At 36.0% G+C, this 20,027-nt stretch overlaps 4 protein-coding genes and 1 long non-coding RNA gene across 16 annotated transcripts in view; 4 read left to right on the forward strand and 1 right to left on the reverse strand.

The window, feature by feature from the left end:
* Positions 1-217: 217 nt before the first annotated feature.
* Positions 218-4,559, forward strand: LOC135130958 (serine/threonine-protein kinase polo). The gene is made up of 7 exons (XM_064058444.1): positions 218-400; positions 458-682; positions 1,695-2,092; positions 2,217-2,434; positions 2,502-2,629; positions 2,919-3,112; positions 3,716-4,559. Exons 1-7 carry the CDS (start codon positions 308-310, stop codon positions 4,164-4,166), a joined length of 1,707 nt encoding a protein of 568 aa, XP_063914514.1. The 5' UTR covers positions 218-307; the 3' UTR covers positions 4,167-4,559.
* Positions 4,560-7,753: 3,194 nt separating this feature from the next.
* On the reverse strand, positions 7,754-10,447 carry LOC135131015 (protein 60A). Its single transcript, XM_064058524.1, has 5 exons — positions 9,937-10,447; positions 9,684-9,870; positions 9,474-9,628; positions 8,602-8,849; positions 7,754-8,144 (listed from the first exon to the last, which is right to left on the reverse strand). The coding sequence occupies exons 1-5, from the start codon at positions 10,313-10,315 to the stop codon at positions 7,884-7,886; spliced, it is 1,230 nt and encodes a 409-aa protein (XP_063914594.1). The 5' UTR covers positions 10,316-10,447; the 3' UTR covers positions 7,754-7,883.
* A 70-nt stretch (positions 10,448-10,517) lies between these two features.
* On the forward strand, positions 10,518-11,519 carry LOC135131016 (uncharacterized). Its single transcript, XR_010280861.1, has 2 exons — positions 10,518-10,680; positions 11,312-11,519. It is a non-coding gene; the product is annotated as an uncharacterized LOC135131016 (long non-coding RNA).
* An 821-nt stretch (positions 11,520-12,340) lies between these two features.
* Positions 12,341-20,027, forward strand: part of Patronin (patronin) — a 61,182-nt gene continuing 53,495 nt past the window's right edge. For all 12 annotated transcript variants that reach the window (XM_064058511.1, XM_064058518.1, XM_064058516.1 and 9 more), the window contains exon 1: positions 12,341-12,708. In XM_064058511.1, coding sequence (XP_063914581.1) covers positions 12,592-12,708 — 117 coding nt within the window. In that variant the 5' untranslated portion in view covers positions 12,341-12,591. The remainder of the gene's footprint in view (positions 12,709-20,027) is intronic.
* LOC135131034 (uncharacterized) lies at positions 17,505-19,248 on the forward strand. The gene is made up of 2 exons (XM_064058550.1): positions 17,505-18,860; positions 18,947-19,248. The coding sequence occupies exons 1-2, from the start codon at positions 17,787-17,789 to the stop codon at positions 19,100-19,102; spliced, it is 1,230 nt and encodes a 409-aa protein (XP_063914620.1). The 5' UTR covers positions 17,505-17,786; the 3' UTR covers positions 19,103-19,248.

Consider the following 20,027-nt stretch of genomic DNA (forward strand, 5'->3'; position numbering starts at 1 on the left):
TTGTTGTAAGAATGATAATTTCCACTAAAAGACAATAATCCAGTACGGAAACAATTTAGAACACAAATCATTTAAAGTCAAAGCGTTCGTTTCAATTTTACAACCAGTTGTTTTTGAAATAGCAATACAATCATGTTTCTTCGATCGCGTCCTATATTTACCCAGACCGTTGACATTTCCCCCTCTGTCCATTTGCCACGTCCAATCGTCTTGCCGCATTTTGAAACCTTCCCAACTGACAAAAGTTTTTCAATCGGTGGTGGATGCTTCGAAACCGAACAGACCAAAAGCAATACGTTACGTGAAAATGTCCAAAGACACCTATGTAATACAAATCCCGGATATCATCTATGACGAGAACACCAAGATATGCTACAAGAAAGGCCGTTTTTTCGGCAAGGTGAGTCTTTCTTGTCCCCGTAATCTTTGCCCACGAAAACCCACATTTTGTTATTAGGGAGGATTCGCTAAATGCTATGAAATTACCAACATGGCCAACAACCAATCCTTCGCCGGAAAGATCGTCCCGAAGAAGCTAATAGTGAAAGATAACCACAAGGAAAAAATGACGCAAGAAATCCATATCCATCAGTCTTTGAAGCATAAAAATGTTGTAGGGTTTTATAGTTTTTTCGAGGACACTTTTAATATTTATATTGTGTTGGAGCTGTGCAGGAAACGGGTAAGTTGAAGTTTGATTTTTAGTGACATACCTACCTATATCGAGCATGGTGAATGTAGAAGTGATGGTGTCAAGGGGGTGTGTTTGGCGGAAATGGAGGCCGCCTATTCCGTGGGGCTTGTTCAAACTTCACGTAATTGCGCTTTAATTGAAGTTTTGTCATTGCTGTGTGTTTATACATCAGACTGGTAGTTATTATTAGGTTTATTGTTTGAGTTTATCAGAAATAAATATTTGATTTGATGTCTAGGGCTAGAAATAATTTGAAGCGATCGAGTAATAACTGGTTTAGTAACTGGTTTGTTTATATTTGCTCAAATGCTCAATCAAGTTTTATATTCAACGTCAGTCATGGCTTTGTCTTTGTAGCCTACTTTGTAAATGCAGGAGGGAAAAGTAAATATGGTTGATCTTATAAGTTTTCTGTTAATGGATTACTTTCCCAAGTGATAGATTTATTAGAGTAAATTGGTAAAAATGTAAAACTTAAACAGCGCCAACTGTTAACGACGTTAAAGATTAGTCATCAGATGGGCAGTTCAGATTTCTGTAATCAATTGTCATTCAATATTTGAAAGGTCTTAAAAAAATTGTTATGAAAATCACATTTGAAACACACGCATAATATATGTTTGTTTACGAGTGGTTTAACAATACACAAATTATTTATCTTCAAGAATTATCGTGAAAATGATTAACATTCGAAAAATCAAATTTTATAATTTAGCTAAGAATTTGGAATGTACTTGAGTGGCGAGGGAAGTTCTGTCTAAATAACTATGGATCTTTTTTTGGTTAGCGGCAACTTGTCGAACTTGTGCTCTATCCCGTGTGGGTTCGAGTCCCATTCTTACCGAATATATATTTTTTTCCGGTGAGGTTTGTATTATCTATATTTGTTTTTATTTATAGGGGCTATAAAGTACACCAAATTTTATAATTTTTTGAAAATTTCGACTGTATTTAAGGGACGAGTAAATTCTGTCTAATAAAATAAGACCGATTTTTTTAGTCGATGATGGAGCTCCAAAAACGGCGAAAACTCTTAACCGAACCTGAGACCCGGTTTTACATGAAGCAAATCCTCCAAGGCGTCAGTTATTTACACCATAGACGCATCATCCACCGCGATCTCAAACTGGGCAATCTTTTCCTAGACGACGAACTTCAAGTGAAGATAGGGGATTTCGGACTAGCCGCAACGATAGAATACGAAGGCGAACGAAAAGAGACTTTGTGCGGCACGCCGAACTACATCGCACCAGAGATCCTCCACAAGAAGGGACACTCGTTTGAGGTGGATATCTGGTCGATAGGATGCATCATGTACACGTTATTGAGCGGAAGGCCGCCTTTCGAATCTAGTTCACTCAAAGAGACGTACTCTAGAATTAAAAAATGTCAATACAAGTAAGTACGGAAAGGAGAAACGTTTTTGAATTCGTATTTTGTAAAGCAATACGTGCATCTAAACTCAGTTGTGTACCGTACTTTCGTGAAGCCTTCTCACCTCGACGTTTTTTTTTTTGCGCAGGATAACAGGAAACATATCAGCCTCGGCCAAACAAATGATCATGACCATGTTGCAGCCGGACCCCAAGAGCAGGCCAAATGTGAATCAACTGATGGTACACGATTTTCTAGTTAATGGTTATTGCCCCACGTCGTTACCAGTAAGTTGCCTAACGATGGCACCTAGATTTGATAAGATGGAGGTGTACGCGAGGAAACCTCTGAGTGGCATAAATAACGGTTAGTTCTGGGCGTAGTCAGGTGAATAAATGATTACTGTGGTGTTTATCTTTTTTTTTTCCCACAGGTGATGTGGTCATGAAACCCGAAGACAGGGCACAGGATTCGATAACCGTACACCTCTCTGGCGCCATGAATCACCACGTGATCGATCCCAAGGAGAGTTTTGGAACATTGAGGAGTCTCCTCGGTCGGGTATGTAGCTTTTGTTTTTCTCCGACGAGTTGTACTATGGAATTCGTTTTTGGTAGGATTTGAGACGAAGCGAATGCGCAGAACGTCTGTGTGTTAATGCAGAATGAAACAGAAATATTTCGTTTTAGTTTTTGTGTCGCAAGTGCAATAAGGAATATTTTATTTTTCTCAACATTGTACTTATTTTTCTAAATATACATATAACTTTAGCATTTTAGTTTAGGTTCTTAAATAATCCGTTTACCTATCATTTCGACGGTTTTCATTCTTTTATCGCCCGATATTTCAGGTTCTGAAAATGAAGCCGGCCAAAAACCACGTCTTCCTTGACGAAATGACAGACCCGGCCGCTCAGCCCATGATATGGGTGTCCAAATGGGTGGATTACTCCGACAAGTACGGTTTCGGCTACCAACTGTCGGATGAAGGAGTCGGTGTCATGTTCAATGACACTACGAAATTAATAATGTTGCCAAACGGAATGTAAGTATTTTTTCCTGTTCCTCAAATAATTGCCTGCATTTTTTAATTTTGGAAAAATTGTTTTCAATTTGATAATTAATTCTTGCGTATTTTTGAGTGTTGAATCCAAATATGAATTCCATTTTTCTCCATTACCCACATAATTTGTCATAATCGCAATCGTTGCCACCTACACGTTATTTATTATTTATAAAAAAAAAAATTAAACGAAATCGTTTATGGAAAGTAAAGTGTGTTGCCTATTCGAACTTATCCAGGCGTGAACAGAAAAAATAATCACCCTGTACATACAAAACTTGACAACAATCGGTCCAGCAGTTTCGGAGATTACGTGTCTAATAAAAATGGGAACAGACACCAGACAGACGGAAACGGGAGACTACTTTTGTGTCCTATTTATACTTATAATCACAAATTGTGAAAAAACCTTACGTTATGGAGTTTTTAATTTTATTTATTTTTTTTTTTTCCTTCAACGCTAACAACTATTAAAATCGCTAGATAAAAGATCCTCATTCATCTTGGAAGTTTTCTAATTATGTGGCAATTATACAGGTTTGCGAAGGTCAAATTGTCTGGAATCTACATTACTATATTTTTCAGAAACGTACACTATATCGACAAAAACGGCAAAGAATCCTACATGACCATGGAAAGCTACCCCCGAGAATTGGACAAGAAGATGAAATTGCTGTCGTACTTCAGCCGCTACATGCGCGAGCACCTCATCATGACCGGTGCGTCTGTCGTACGCGAAGTGGACTCGATGTCAAGGACCCCCCATTTGCACCAATGGTGTCGTTCCACGTCGGGCGTGCTCATGCAGCTAAGTAACGGCACGGTGCAGATGAATTTCAGCGATCACACGAAGATAATCATGTGCCCATTGATGACCGCCATCACGTACATAGACGAAGAGAAGCAGTTCAGGACTTTCAGATTTTCTTCCCTAGAGAACAGCGGATGCAACGTGGCTCTCTACGAGAAGATGCGGTATGCGTACGATAAAATCACAGTATTACTGGATCCTGAGAACAATTACTTCCCGCATTGACGAAGAGCGAGAGGAGTGTACACTGCCATATATATATTTTTTGTTATTAAACTTCGAGGGACTTTTGTAATGTAATTTATTTTGTTATCGGATTCTTATCGAAGATTTCGGTAACAAGTCAGTGTACCTACTTTTCTTATTTTTTATTTCTTATCTTATTACAATTATTACATATTTTAATTCTTTGTATTAATTTTGTGTTTTATAAAACATTATGTTTGAAAAGATTTGATGTACGTTGTTTATACAAAAGCCAGAAATTTAATATTCACCAGATCGCGGTGTGTATTAAATGTTTGGCTTTCCTCGAATCGACGATGTCAGCTGAGATTCATGTGGATTCTTTTATAAATAAGTTAACGAATAATAAAAAAAACATGTAATAAACGTGTTTTCATGTGTATCAAATGGTTTGAAACATTGGCGGACTGTTGCAGTCAGATTACGAAATAAAACGAATTACTCTTAAAATTCTTCTTCCCCTCGCCCGTGAAATAGAAATACATTTAAAATTATATTGTAGCATATATGAAGTCAAATTCAAATTTTCGCACCAAGGGCGGGATTTTGTTTCTAACGATACGATACGAAGCGATAAATGACAAGGACGAGAATACAAATTTCAGATGCGAAAGAAAAAGACGACCACATTTTATCGTTACAGAAACAAAATCGCACCCCAGGGGGTGCGATTTTGTTTCTCGGTCGAAGCGATAAATTAAATGTCATTACGTAGGTTTTAAATGCAAAAGTTTGCATTTATTCTTTGCATGTAAGCTTATTAAATGCTCAAAAGTTTACAATTACCTTAATTTTAAGAATATATAATTCAGAATTACGATTTTGAACTTCTATTTTGACATAAATTTCGAGGTTATGTCTCCAAAATTTATCACTTTACTCAGAGCCACGGTCTCAGAGCTATCGATAAAAGATCGTTCCATGAAGACTTGATTTCGTGACAGAATCCAGAAATGTAGCATCTCAACCAATCAGCAAACGAGATTTTACCGCTAACGGGTTTTTTTCGATCGAGAAACAAAATCGCAAATTTGATAAGACTGTTTTTGGCACTTTTGACATTTTCGACCATTTTTCAACCAATTCCAGAAATTATTGAAGACATTTTCTTGTAGATTTTGATATAAAGAACTCATTTTTGACTTCTATTATTAGTTTTCCCTCCCACTCGACAGAAGAACATAATTTTAACCCCGTCCACCCACCCTGTCTCCTTTTCAGGGATTAATTTTCTGCAATCTGAATGAACTGAATGACCTTAAACTTAACAGAAATAAAATTTGTCACCAGAATTAGAAGAGGGTGGGTGGGTGGATCTAGTACTTGCTAAGATAAGATTGACTTTGGCCAATAAGATACTCCCTAAGAAAATAAAGGGTGGGTGGGCGGGGCTTACAATTTGAAAAGACAAGACTGTTTCTGGCATTTTTGACATATCCAGAAATCACTTTCGGCTTCTACTACAGGTTTTCCTTCCCACTCGACAGAAGAACATAATTAGCCCCGCCCACCCACCCTGACTCCTTTTCAGGGATTAATTTTCTGCAATCTGAATGAAATGAATGACCTTAATCAGCTAACGGGTTTTTTTCGATCGAGAAACAAAATCGCACCCCTGGTCCGAAGCTGCTATCTTCTCATTGGTTGTCGTCAAACAACTGTAGACCAACCGTGGATGAATGAATGAATATAATATAATTTATTCTTTCCTCCATGGAACCGACATGCTAACATTGCTGTCAATCCAAAACTTTTCTTTTGTCATTAATAGTCACCTGGTACTTTGTTATATACAACGTGATCAACAAATACTGTTTCAGTTGGTGTTAATGAATTTTGTGTGATGCTGATAGACCCTGTGACTCCACCTCAGTTCCTGTTGCCAACCAAAACTGCCATGGTTAACAGTGACATTTAATTTAGGTCAAAACTTTTTATGTGAATCTTGTTAGGTTTATTCTCCTATAGAACAACGGTCCAAGGTTATTTCGACATTTTGACAGAACTTCCCCCGCTCTGAAGTATTATAAAACAAATCCAGCTTTTTCGAAAAAATAAAAAAAAATGATAGGAATTTTATGTTTTTATGAGAACCCTTATAAGTTAAAACAAAGATATATATTGTCTTTGCCATTTCTGTTAAAACACCACCTATTGATTTTGCTTAAAGTGTTTTATTTTCGGATAAATTTAAAAGAATCGGGTGTTTTGTTGCTGGATGAACCTGAAAAAAACTTTTGAACTTTTATCAGTGTTTTATTTTTTATGAATTTGAAAAAGTTTTGAGTGCCGCAGTACCTATTTGGGTAACCATGGCACAGTACCATGGTGTATTATTATTTTTGGGAGCCCATGAAATTTTTTTTTTAAATTGTTTAAAAGAATTTGGAGGGACTTTGGTGTTCTATTTTTGGAAAATTCTGGGCTGACCTGTTCTTGAGTCAATTTTGGGACCCCGCCGTTTTTTTTCTTTTTTTTTTAATTTAAAACAATCTTAAAGTTCTAGGTATTCATGTTTGGAAAGAATCTGAAAGTGCTTTGGAGCCTCTGGTGTTTTTTCTTATAATAATTTAATTAAATTTCTTAGGATGCTTACATCATTTAAGTCATATCTTATTTGCCAAAGTCAGTGTTATCTTAGCAGGTACTAGCCACCTCTCTTTTCTTAGAGGGTATGTCATTTGCCAAAATCAGTTTTATCTTAGTTAGTACTTGCTGAGATAAGACTGACTGTGGCAAATTACATAAGAAAATAGGGGGGGGGGGGGGGGGAAGCGGGGCTAATACTTGTTAACGTGAGACTGATTTTGATAAATGACATATCCTCTAAGAAAATAAAGGCCGGGTGGTCGGGGCTAAAACTTGCTAAGATAGAACTGAACAATATTAAGAGTAGTCACTGGAATGATGAAAGAGTGGGTAGGCGGAGCTACTGTTTGCTCATAAAACTAGAAAAAAACCTAAATTTAGCTTACTTTTACAAAAAAAAATGAAAAAAAATTTGGAAACATCACGAGCTTACTTATATGCACAAGGCAGGAATTTTGAACATCTTCTGTAGTGTTTAGTTGGTTATGCTTTAATGGATTTTTCTTTTATTGTTTTTGTTTATAAACGTCTTATTAAATGTGTGTTTTTTTTGGTTTATTTATTAATAAAAAAATAACAGCTTGTTTTATTAATAATAATGCACAAGGATTAATGACTACGGTTATTGTCCTAAAAAAAACATATAAAAGGTGGATTTCAGTCACCGTCGTTATTAAGAAATCAGGAAGTATTATCTTTGCCATTTCTATTGAAACACCACCTGTTGATTTTGCTTAAAATTTAGCAATTGGTGACAGCTTTCGGTTGATTGACAACGGCTTTTAATTCGAAAATTTTAATTTTACTTTTATAAAATTACGTTTTCTTCGCGTAATCTACAATATAATTTTTTTTTTTTTATGATTTTTTTGGGACTCCCGAAACCCCCGTACATAACGTACTGAAGAAGTAATCCGCCATTTTCCAGACCCCCAGTATAGTTGTAAGTTATTAAAGACGAAAATAAATCATACAGATAAATAAAAAACAAACTTTATTTGCAGCTCAAAATTACAACTACAGTTATATACAAAACAATCGCATGGCGAAACAGTCTGTTCAAGTACTTAAAACTATGGTAAACTCCCAAAATATGTACAGAACTGCTCAGTGACATCCACAGCTCTTAACCGACATTTTCTTATATTTCTTCAGAACAACGTTGGTATCATCCAGGAAAAATAGTACCGATATTGGTGATAGCTTCGTTGGTGCACAGTAGGGTTTTGGGTACCTAATTGGGTTCATCAAGTGGACCAAAGTCTGAACGATAGCATGGTTAGTAGCATTCATATGAGAATTTAGCGGAAAATTGCATTCTCCGTAGCAGTAGTAGGCGGAGTAGCCATCCGGAGCAATGATCCAGTCCTGGTAACAAAGTTAAAAAATTGGTCTGAGGTTATTTAGAGAGACCTTCCCTCGCCCGTAAAGTACAATCAAGCAAATCCAATTTCTTAGATAAATTATAAAATTTAATTTTGAGAATTTTATTTTTTATGATAACCCCTATTAGTTAAAATAAAATATATACCTCACTCAACTCTCCATTCATATAGGCATAATGGGCTTCTTTGTTGTTATATTATATGTTTTACGACGAGTATAACTTTTTAGTCAAAAATTCTTATTCCTCTGATTCGATTATACTACTTAATAAAATCTCTTTTCTGATGATTTTTAGCCTTAATTACACAAAAAAGTTCTTTTTGAATATAATTAAGACCACGGATCACCAAGAAAATGGCTGTTAAAACTCAAAAGTGAGAAGATCAGCTGAAGTAAATATCTGACTTTGATCTACATGAATTTTTGTATTTTCCCTTACCTGCCACTGTAAATCTTTGAAGCTTATATACAAGGTGTGCATTTTACAAATCCTCGACGTGCCAGGTGCACTCATAATCGAAGCATAGTCCGATTTTTTCACTCGACGTTTGGAGCTGACATCACGTGCTCTTCTTTTTGGTGGCTCAACGTAATCTGTGGCCTTGAGAAAGGCCACAATGAAAGGCTGAGTTTCATCTTCTCCCTTGACGGTGGTTAAACCAATGTCTTCTGGTCTTATCTCCCGCCCTGTTTTGCAAAAATGTAGATGATCATTTGTATTTTGCATGGAGGTAGAATGAATTCTACATCCATGATATTTTGATAGAAACTGATCACTGGTGATCACGAACATTGCATGTGTGTTATTTCTTATTTCTTAAACAGCTAAATTATAAATGTTCTAGCACTGCTTTAAGTGCAAGAGTTTATAGAAGACAAACAAATGTTATTTGATATTATTTAAGGGGTACGTGTAGTATTAGATTTGCACAACTAGTTGAAAAAGCGCTTTCGAATTAAAAAAAAAAAACAAGCTTGTGCGGTTATACACACGTGGTTATACATAACCTTCCAGAATGTGTTGTATAAGGCAATCTATATATATACATATATAATTGGTTGGACAACCACCATGTAGATAAATGTAAATAGATTGTAACAGCCAAAAAAAAATATTTGTCCCTAAATTTTGTTGTGAATTTATTTCCTAGTGTACCTATATATTAACACTTTATATTTCTTCTAATGGTTTGTATTTCTGAACATCCCTGATAAGTAATTTAATGGAATTAAAGTACTGTTAGTTTAGAAAGCGGTTCGAATTATACACTAACAACATATCCTAAGGAAAATGTCTAATTACGACTTTACCTGGTTTATCGACCGGATGTACCGACAGGTAAAGGCCCTTATTGGAATCCGGGAATGCCACCCACGTAGGCAGACAAGCGGTCAGATTCAAACCCAACCACCCAGTGAAGCTACCAGTGGTATTAACTGCAGAAATATATTCCAGTTCGCTTTCCCTGAAAAAAAAAAAATCATCACCGTAATAATAAAAGAAAAACCAGCTAAGCTGACCCTGAATTAGTGTTAATCAAGTCATAAACAGTAACAGTGTAGACAATATTGGCCCTCCTCGGTGAATTTGTATCTTTTTGAAAAATCCTTAGTTCGGCGCCTAACACATCCTCCGCAACAGGCATTTCAGAAACGTTAAACCAAAGCCGTTTTCCCCTTTCATGCCGAACACTGCTTACGTGATGATCTAAAGAAAATGCAAACTTAGAGAAATAAAAAATTGGCGACAATGTCCTGCTAAAAAATCACTTACTTATGCTCTCGAACGTCATGATCACATCGCTCGCATCAATCGCGATTTGTTCTTCTCCGCTTAGATTCAAATCCGCACTTCTTTCTCTCCTAGAATGCCTGTCATCGCTGTCCTCCTCCATAAATGACTTGTAAATATCCAAAAGAAATTTCGGCGCCGATTTTTTCAACGATTTTGTCACCCTTTTCGGCCTACTCGGCAACCCCAGCAAATTCAAAATCTCCAATTCCATTTCGCGTTTTTCTGTTTTTGTCATCTCTCTATCGATAGCCGTCTGATCTAGCCCATTGTCAATATAAAAAGCAGCCTTCGGAGTACTCAACACGTCGCTACAAACTACGAGTAGAACAAAACTGAACACTATCACAGAATTCATCATGGAATGTTTTCTACAATTCAAGGAAACTCCGACGCTGGAACGCGAATTGAAAATGCACTTGTTCAGGAATCTCGAGTTGAGGAGGTGGTCTTGAGGTCGACGTTGTCGGTTATGGCAGGTTGTGTGAAGACGATGGGTTTCGCTGCTTGTTGATGGTGGGAATGTTTATTCCGTTTGGGCGGGAAATGCGCGGATATGGCATCGTCGACTGGGCTTACTTAAGACAGGTTTTGGCGCTTCGAGCGTCCAATCAAATGCCAGGCGGTGATGACTGTTAAGTGAATTAATTAATTTGTACGGTGTGGAGTGATGAAGTTTGTTGTTTATGGTAAATGCGAATCATACTTTAAGACAAACGCAGAAATGTAAGTAAACAACTCAAAATTGTTTCTAGCATATTTTATTGGTATAAATTAAAGTATATTTAAAATAACTAATATCCAAAGAACAAAAATTAAAAAAAAAATCTATCATTTTAATACATTTGTATAACTTAACTATATTCCAAAAACCAAGATAACGTAAAATGTAAATTATTGCATGTGATATAGGTAGTGCAAGTTCATAATTATCAATGCTGACATATGTTATTATTATTCATTAGTGAGTGGGTTATAAATATTACTGAACTGCGTCTTTGTAATAAACAGGTGGATTATTTGATATTGCGTAAGACAAGTGTTTGTACTCAAATAGTCTTTAAACAGTATGTAACAATTAACAATGTCTTTATGGCAGCTGTATTGTATGTATCGTTTCTAATTTCAAAGCAGCATACCAGATTGAACGAAGTTAAATTTAATGCACTGATAAACCACAAGTATAAGCTCATAATATTTTGCAAATTTTACGTAAGATTTACTCATATTTTTTTGTATTTGTCGATATCCCTCCCCTAGATAAAAATGTATCATTAGGGGGCTTCGCCATATTTCAGATAATCTGTATGTACCTACTCTGTACTGCAAAGTAAAACAAAAATGTACGGTATTACAGATTCATCACGGAGTGTTTTCTACAATTCATGGAATCTCCGACATCGAATAACTCATTTTGGGCAGGAAATAGATGGATGTGGTACCTCAGGTTTTGACGCTTCGAGCATTCAGTGAAATATCAGACGTAGTCATTGTTTATTGTATAATCACATATTATTGTATACTTCACAATGTATAGAATAAAATAAATTAATAATAATAAGTGACTCCATATATTTTTTTTGAGACATGATGAATTAACAGTTCCAAGCTGTAAGTACAGAAGATCGTTACATACAGTGTTTGGAAGCATGTAGCCTAGCAAACAACATATTATTTGAAATAAATGTTAGCCAAAAACATTTTTGATACCACGTCATCGGCTTTCTATGTACAGGGAACAAATAACTATAAATATATTTTAGTAGAGATTCCGTAATTATGAGATCAGTGTCAGTTTATTGTCCAAATTAAAAATAAAAAAAAAAAGTATGGATTTATAATTAGGAATTTTATTTTTACTTCCAAAGTATAAGCTAAGGATATGCCATACGATGGACAACCAAACCTCTGTCTGGCAGTTACAATAACGTACCGTTTTGCGCGAGCACTAAGAAGCTGAAGCCTAAACAACGACACGGGTGACGACAAAATCTCTCTTTCCTCTGAGTTTCCGAAGAAAGAAAGAAAGAAAGAAAGGGGTCCATTAAGCGAATGGCTACCTTAGTGTTTTCTCGGTGTTTCATAATTCCCGGAGTATGAAAAAAGTGGATCTACCGTGATTGCATTTTAGGATAGGCAACCACTAAAACACTTTGCATTCACAACGAAGGACGGCGAATATTTGTGTATTACTGTCAATGCAGCAGATACTTAAAATTGATTTTATCGCTCGCAAAATGCATCCTTTGATAACGGCGACTTTATTATCTGAATATTCGCACTAAACTGGATTTCCTGTTTTAACTTGGACTTTATTTAAATTTAGCGCGTCGTGCCGTCTCCCGTCATTCGCTGCTGTGTTTCTGCTTTCATCCGCCGGTGGCGCCGTAGTTTAACGTAGGTTTTCATTATGTCAATGCAAGACAGTTGTAAAATTTAGTAAATTAAACTGTAATTACGTGTAGCAAATAGCGCAAAATGAGTGATAATAATTTGTAAATAGCCCCTAGTCTTAAGAAAACGTCGAACCGGCCCGACGTCAGTGCAAAATCGTGTCATAGCCGTCTCGTAGTTGCGTAGGCTGGGCGATGACATTGGCGATCAAAGTAATAACATTTCCGTGCGAATTTCCCGTGAATGTGGAGTGTACTAACGAAGATTTTCACGAAAAACTCTAACAACGACGGTGGCGGAGACCTAACGGTCGCCGACGGCGGCACAGGACACCCCCAAGACATGGATGACACCAAACAGGTGAGCTAGCAGATCCGGCCCTGGAGCCCAGAGCCGGAATCAGCTGTTTTCGCAGATTCGTCTCGCTTTCTCGGATTTTGCCCACCATCTCCTAATTTGTCGACTGCCCACACGTGTTTGCACATGCAAATTCGGATTTGACATAACGCCTATTAATACCGAATTGCGCCAAAATAGGGCATGTGCTTGTGACGTCACGTTTTTCGGAGGCCTAATGTCAACGTCACGTGGCTGTCACTTCGGCCAATCGAACGCGCTAATTCATAATCGTCGTTCACTGACCTAGCTCTTCATTTAGATTGTTCATTACATAAGTGAAGAAATTGCGGCGAATTATGCCAGAAATAGATTATATTGTTAACCTTGAAGATGAGCAGCGTGAAATTGTGGCACAGTTTCGGCAAGAAAGCTGCACAACGAAAATTCAATGTCATTGACGTAGCGGTTATTTTTAATTTTTCAGTCAGTGGTGTGTCGGCTAATTTTGGGATAGGTTTTAATAGGTTATTGGTTTTATATCGACGTTAACGAACATGGTCTTCTCAAAGTGGAGAGCTGGGTTCTGGGTTTTACGGCTCGTAAAGATAAAGTTTTGGTTAGGAAAAAATCATCCTTTTTGACGGAGTGTAAAATTGGTGATTGCTCGTTCGGTTCTTTTAATTGATAATTAAGTTTTGTTTTACGTTTGTTAATGTTAGAAATATCTCGTTCTCGTTACACCTCTCAAGTTGCACGTTGATTAATTAGTTGAATTACTGGGAATTAAATGTGGAGTAATTGCATTTTAATGTGTGAGCTCGTGTAAGAACACTTTTTATGACTTACACACGGCATGTGCTACAAGAAACAGTGTCACGGACACTGAGGGAAAACATTTTTTTTTATTAATTGTTGGTACGAACGTCGTATAATCGGGCGTTACTTCCTTGAAATAATCGGTTCATTATGAGAATTCCGCAAATCATTTATGACAAAAAATATTTTAATAAAATAATTGCCTCCAAGCAAACCAAATAAATAATTTTTCCTAACGTTCTTCGTGAACCACTTTTTCTATCTCTATTAGCTAACATTTATCGAGTGATTAGTGGTAATTTTGACGAAAGTCTTAATTCATGTTTCTAAGCCATTCGCGGATTGTAAGGTACGAAAATATGTATAGATTTTCGTTCGAGCCATGGATTTCTGAAAATTAAACTCAAACTTTCAAAAGTGACTGTAATCTGATAAACCGAAAATTCTATCAAATACTAAGACATGTATTTTATTGCCTTTTCGGACAACTCTTAATAGTCTATTATAGTATGCGGCTGTAATGGTAACGAAAGTTCAAACATCGTCTTTATACTGGCAGATCACAAATTAATCACATTATTTGAAATTTGACGGGCCACTGGATGTAAGAAACATTTATGAAAACCCTGCATTAAAATTCCTAAAGAAATAATTTTACCAAGACATTTAATTTTTGGTGATTATGAAAAATTTGTAGATTTGCCTATAAAAAAAATCAATATGCTGAATAGAAAATCTTCAGACGCAAAGGGAGAATTTCTTAATAGTCTTAATAACTTAACAGGCTTGTTAATAGGAGAGATAGACCATTCAAGAAGACACTTCCTCGAGCGTCAATCAGTCGATCGGCCAGAAATCGACATAAAAATTTTCAATATACTCGACACGGCCAAAGAGTGCACATTGATTTTCTGTCGTATGGGAAGACACCAATAAACCGTCAATAAGTAATTATATTTTGCAGCTCTGACCTTTTCTCCGATTGCTTGGCTGAAAAGAATAAAGGTTCTATGAATCAGACGTTCCTGAACACAATATTACAATACTTCCTTAGCCTACGCTTGGGAAAGTAAAAGTCAGAAAATGTCTAATAATTATAATATGTCAAATAATCTTTTTAAATAGGGGCAGTTCATGCATTAAGTCACATGCCTGTAATGCTTTATTACAAACTTTCCAACGTTCTGAATTGATTCGACAACATGATGTTTATTTTTGACAAAATTTATTTTCATGGGTTTATTAAAAGTAAATAATCATTACTCGTCTATTGTGCGATTACAGAATGTTGTTACATATCTATAAGAATTTTACAGGAAAATAATGTAGAAAGTAGTACTACTTAGATTCATTAAATGTTCGGTTCGTTTTTGATCGATTCAATAACTTGTGAGGATTTATAAATACAAGACGCCGCCCCAATAACAAATTACAAACAGTATTATCTACTAGATTTTTACATTTTTACTTTTATGATTTTAGATAATAATAATTTGTGTTTGGATTGGTACTTTGCTTTTAATTTGTTTTTGGTTAAATCTTTTATCTTTCAATATGGATATAGGAATTCGTTGACCTGTGATATCACAAGTCTTAAATTTGCTGTCAGTGTACCATTTCCATATGTACAAATGTGGGAGGAAATCCTAGTGCACGAAAACCTTGGTAATAAATAATGACCATAGTTAACAAGACTTTTAGTAAATTACCTTGACACGATTTTAATAGCGGCCGTTACGTACAATTTTCTGTGATGAAAAATTTATTGTGATGCCGTTTATGAGAGATATAAACCCTCTATAACGTTGGGTATTTTATGTACGACATCCGTGATGCGAAAAGCGGCTTACTGCAAATTTATCAGAGGAAAAAAAATCGCGTGCTTCTGGCAGCTGTTCTTTTATTTAAGGGGGTACTGACTCACTTCGTAAAAGCATACTTACATGGGTCTAGAATTTTGCAAACAGCGAGTCGAATTTTCATTGGAATTTAACAAAATTTGGATTGTACCTGTAGAAAGGATTTATCTACACGGCTAGCTTCATGAATGCTTATAATTCTAAAAATCAGTTGAAATAAGTCGGTATAAAATAAGCGTTTTTATTGTAATGTTTCAACGTAAATATAGATAAACAGCATTCAGCGATTAAATATAAGTATAGCTGGCCGTGTAGTGTCATTCATGAATTGCAGTTCTGGTTAATAAAAATTTGTAAAAAGTTAACAATGCGCTTGTATTTTGCAAAATTCTAGACATCTGCACAATACGATTTGGTATCAGCAGCTCGAGTTGCTGCCAACGGGTTGGCGTGTAGAGGGAGTTATTTGAAACAGAACCACTGCATCTCCCCAATAGTGTCGGCAGCTCTTAGCTGCCTTTTGTTGTGTGTATAACTTGACTGGTCAAATGTTTCCCTAAACTGAAAAAACCCAAGAAAAACATCTGGAAATTATTATGGTCGATGCAGATTGCAGACCAGAAAACGTGCAACTGCAGTGTAGTAGGTACAGACAGCATGGCGAGAGGTGACCGAAATTTGAAAAAAAATCCGCGGCTAAGCGTACGGCGTAAAAGCCGAAAACGCATATCTAAAAAAAAGTGTTCTGAAAGTGAATTCATTCAAACAGAAGTAAGAGAATTTATTGAGCCACGTTGCAGGTAAAATTATGGAATAAAATTAACAATGCACATTTGTTAAGATTGTTAATTCACAGCAATCAACTAGAGGTGGATAGCATTTGTAATCCGTCAAATGATTACGAAATAAATGATAAACGCATTCAAACAGAAATAAGAGAATTTGTTGAGCCAAGTTGCAGGTAAAGTTACGGAATAAAAATTAACAATGCACATTTGTTACAATTTGGTTATTCGCAGCAATCAACTAGAGGTGGATAGCATTTGCAATCCGTCAAGTGATTACAAAATTAGTGATAAACGAACTGAAACAGGAGAATTTGATGAACCAAGTTCCAGGTAAAGTTACGAAATTAAATTATCTGCATATTTGTAAAAATTTTGTTATTCGTAGCAGTCAACTTGAAATTGAAAATATTTCTAATCCTTCAAGTGATTACGAAATTAGTGGTAGAAGAATTGTGGATATTAAACTTATTTTCGAGTCTATTACAAGCTTCAAACATCTCGAATTATTTAAATGCGGTGCGTGCCATTTACGCATTGTCAAAGAGTTGCGAATAGGACTAATCAGCAAATTTACTCTGCAATGTTCTATGTGTAAAGAAGTTGCCATCGTTTCCACGGATAAAATTGAACCAAATCATATGGATATAAACAAGGCAACAGTACTGGGAACAATTTCAACCGGAGGAGGCCATTCGCAGTTAGAAGAACTTCTTGCTTTTTGCGATATTCCCTGTATGTCTTTTCGGACATTTTCTCACTGTCAAAGTGATGTGGCTTCTCATATTTATGAAACAGCACATGATTTAATGTTATTGGCCGGGAAAGAAGAAGCGCAACTAGCAACAGACGCTGGTGACATTGATAACGATGGCATCCCAAAAATTACTGTCATTGCCGATGGAGCGTGGTGTAAACGTTCCTACAAGACAAATTATAACGCATCTTCAGGAGTCGTGAGTACCTATAATTCATCGCAAAAGACAAGAAGCATTTCATTTCAATTTTTTATTAGGGAGTTATCATTGGTCAACGTACCAAAAAAATTCTTTATTTGGGCATCAAAAATAAATACTGCTTCATATGTGCTCGGGCAAAGACGTTGTCACAGGAACCAAAGACACACAATTGTTTTAAGAATTGGACTGGGACGTCTACATCTATGGAGTCAGAAATAATAGTAGAAGGATTTCGGCAAAGCGTTGCAATGCATGGCGTCAAATACGCATATTTAGTTGGTGACGGTGATAGTAGTGTTACTAGAAAGTTAGCTGATGCTCGTCCATACAAAAATCTAGTGGTTCATAAAATTGAGTGTAGAAATCATCTATTGCGTAATTTCTGCAATCACCTCAAAGAGTTGACTACTAGACGAGTTAGTTCTACGAGGCAGATAGTGACTCCAGATCAGCGTCTTTTATTAAAAAATAACATCCGAAGATTTCGATCAGCCATTCAAAGCGCTGTGAAATATCGCTGTTCTGAAAGTGGTAGTCATGAAGAAAAGGTAGCCAGTCTGCGCACCGATATTCTTAATTCAATATACCACATATTTGGCGATCATTCTAAATGTGCTACATATTTTTGTAAAGGTAAACATACAGGAGTAATCAAATGATATTTTTGTTGTTTAATAATTATGTTATTTACAGACAAAGACAGTGCAAATAATTACATTCCGGACATGACACGCACGGGTTTATTGCAAGACATTAGAATAGTCCTAAACAGAATTGTTCAACATGCAGATAGTTTGTTGCTAGATATGGACAATAACTCTGCAGAGTGTTACAATTCTGTAGTTGCTAAATTTATAGGCGGAAAAAGAATTAACTTGGCGGGTCGTGATTCTTTTCAATTAAGGTGTCAAGCGGCAGGAATCAGTTTCAATACAGGACATTACAAATATCCCCATTTGATCTACAAATCCATAACGAAGCGAAGTCCTGGTAAATTCGTAAAATCTTACATGGCTCAAAAGAAGAGAATTCATGAAAACAAACTCACAAGAAGACAACTTTTTCCCGAAAAATATAAAAAGAAAATCAAACTTCCCGCAGAAACTGATGCTGATTATGGACCTGACGCTGCCGCCATTTCGAATATATTGCCAGACAGCTATGAGATTGAAAAAAAGGCCTTTCTTGATGCTCTTCAAAAAACACCACTGGAAATAAATGAGTTGCAACAGAAGACTATTGGTCAAAGTAACAATCGAACTTGGGTGGAAGAAAGATATAAGCGATTAACAGCATCTGTTTTTGGAAAAATTTGTAAAATGAGGCATTCAACTTCATGCCAAGCGACCGTGAAAAGTCTGTTGTATAGTACCTTTTCGGGATCTACCGCTACAGACTGGGGCAAAACACATGAGCCTATGGCCGTAGAAGCGTTTCAAATTGCGAACGATGTAACTGTTGAACCTTGCGGGTTGTTTATAGACGCTAATTTTGGATTTTTGGCCGCATCTCCAGATGGATTAATAGGCAATAACGCCATCATAGAGATTAAATGCCCCTACTCTGCGGCTCAGATGACACCAATAGATGCAATTTTACAAAAAAAGCTTGCATATTGCACTTCAAATAATGGGAAAATACAACTAAAAAAATCTTCCGATTACTATTTTCAGATTCAGGGCCAATTGCATATTACGAGGCGTGACATTTGCCATTTTGTAATATGGACACCTCTCGGTATAGAAGTTGAAAGGGTAAATATTATGCTACGATCATATATAGAACCTAGTGGCTATCAGTATAATCAAAACAAAAAAATATGTTTACCTTTCATTTACAGATTTCCAGAGACGACGTATTTTGGTCACAAAAAATGGAATACCGTCTTGAACAATTTTACTACAATTGTTTATTGCCTGAGCTACTCTATCCTCAACATCCCAAAAATCTGCCAATTCGTGATTTGAGGAAAAGAGAACCCCAGAAGACGACATAGATTTTCTAATTAAATAATTGACCACACTCAGTTTTTTTTTTTTACAAAAAGACTCATAAATTTGCATTGGTAATATGTTATAATTTGTTCATATACTAAGTGTACTAGTTTAGCTCCAATTTTTATATATTTTTATTTTTATTTTTAACCAGCCACTTTAAAATTAATTGTTCCAATTTTTATATTTCCTGTTGGAAATAAACTACTTTTTTTTACTAATAAAACCTGGACGGGGTCACAGTGACCTTCCTACTCCTCACTGCAACCGCACCAGTACAATAAAAAAAAAGAAAGATTTTTCCTACAGTTACCGGTCGGTAAGTAGCTGTAGGTTCCGCAATCGTGTGATTTTTTTTCTCAAAAAAATTAACAGCAATTTGACATTTTTTTTTTAATTTGTGGCAATGTCAAAGGGCCTTTTTAAATTTATTAATAATTTACGAATTTTAATTTTATTTTAAACATAAAAAATTCTTCAATAAAAAATGTAATGGGGTTCACTTTTATGAAAATTACAAGAACTGAAAACTTAGCTTTTCTAAATATGACTGACAACAATAACATTTACAGTACAAAGGTACTAAAATAAAAATCAAATTGTAATGCTACTGCACAAATTGCGAAGCGCCGAAAGCTACTAAATCTGCTACTGTACGATGCTGAAATATATTGTTTCTTAAATGACCTGTTTAGATCTCCTATTTAAATTCTCAGGAATTTCGGAAACTACTTTGCACACGGTTTGTACGGCAAACCAACGTTTGTTAGAATAAGGAGACGGGTTCTATAAGGTTCAGTATTCCGTACTGATTTGCTCGCAAACTGGCCGCCTTTGCACATGTGATTTCCTGTGTCGGCAGCGGTGACCTACCACAAAGAATTACCCGAACAATTAAAAATTTGGCAATGAGTACTAAGATAATAA

This window comes from Zophobas morio, unplaced genomic scaffold (genome assembly GCF_036711695.1).
Source record: "Zophobas morio isolate AGI-343-1 ecotype UQ-CSIRO unplaced genomic scaffold, CSIRO_AGI_Zmor_V1 ptg000018l, whole genome shotgun sequence".
NCBI lineage: Eukaryota > Metazoa > Arthropoda > Insecta > Coleoptera > Tenebrionidae > Zophobas > Zophobas morio.

Bases quoted from the DNA above. Each gene is read 5' to 3' on its own strand.
- LOC135131034 (XM_064058550.1), top strand. From the start codon at position 17,787: ATGTTATTTACAGACAAAGACAGTGCAAATAATTACATTCCGGACATG. The intron at 18,861-18,946 runs GTAAATATTATG...TTTCATTTACAG, and splicing joins TCGGTATAGAAGTTGAAAGG to ATTTCCAGAGACGACGTATT.
- LOC135130958 (XM_064058444.1), top strand. From the start codon at position 308: ATGTCCAAAGACACCTATGTAATACAAATCCCGGATATCATCTATGAC. The intron at 2,435-2,501 runs GTTAGTTCTGGG...TTTTTCCCACAG, and splicing joins TCTGAGTGGCATAAATAACG to GTGATGTGGTCATGAAACCC. The intron at 3,113-3,715 runs GTAAGTATTTTT...TATATTTTTCAG, and splicing joins ATAATGTTGCCAAACGGAAT to AAACGTACACTATATCGACA.
- LOC135131015 (XM_064058524.1), bottom strand. From the start codon at position 10,315: ATGATGAATTCTGTGATAGTGTTCAGTTTTGTTCTACTCGTAGTTTGT. The intron at 9,871-9,936 runs GTAAGTGATTTT...CATTTTCTTTAG, and splicing joins CATGACGTTCGAGAGCATAA to ATCATCACGTAAGCAGTGTT. The intron at 8,145-8,601 runs GTAAGGGAAAAT...CTTTGTTACCAG, and splicing joins TCAAAGATTTACAGTGGCAG to GACTGGATCATTGCTCCGGA.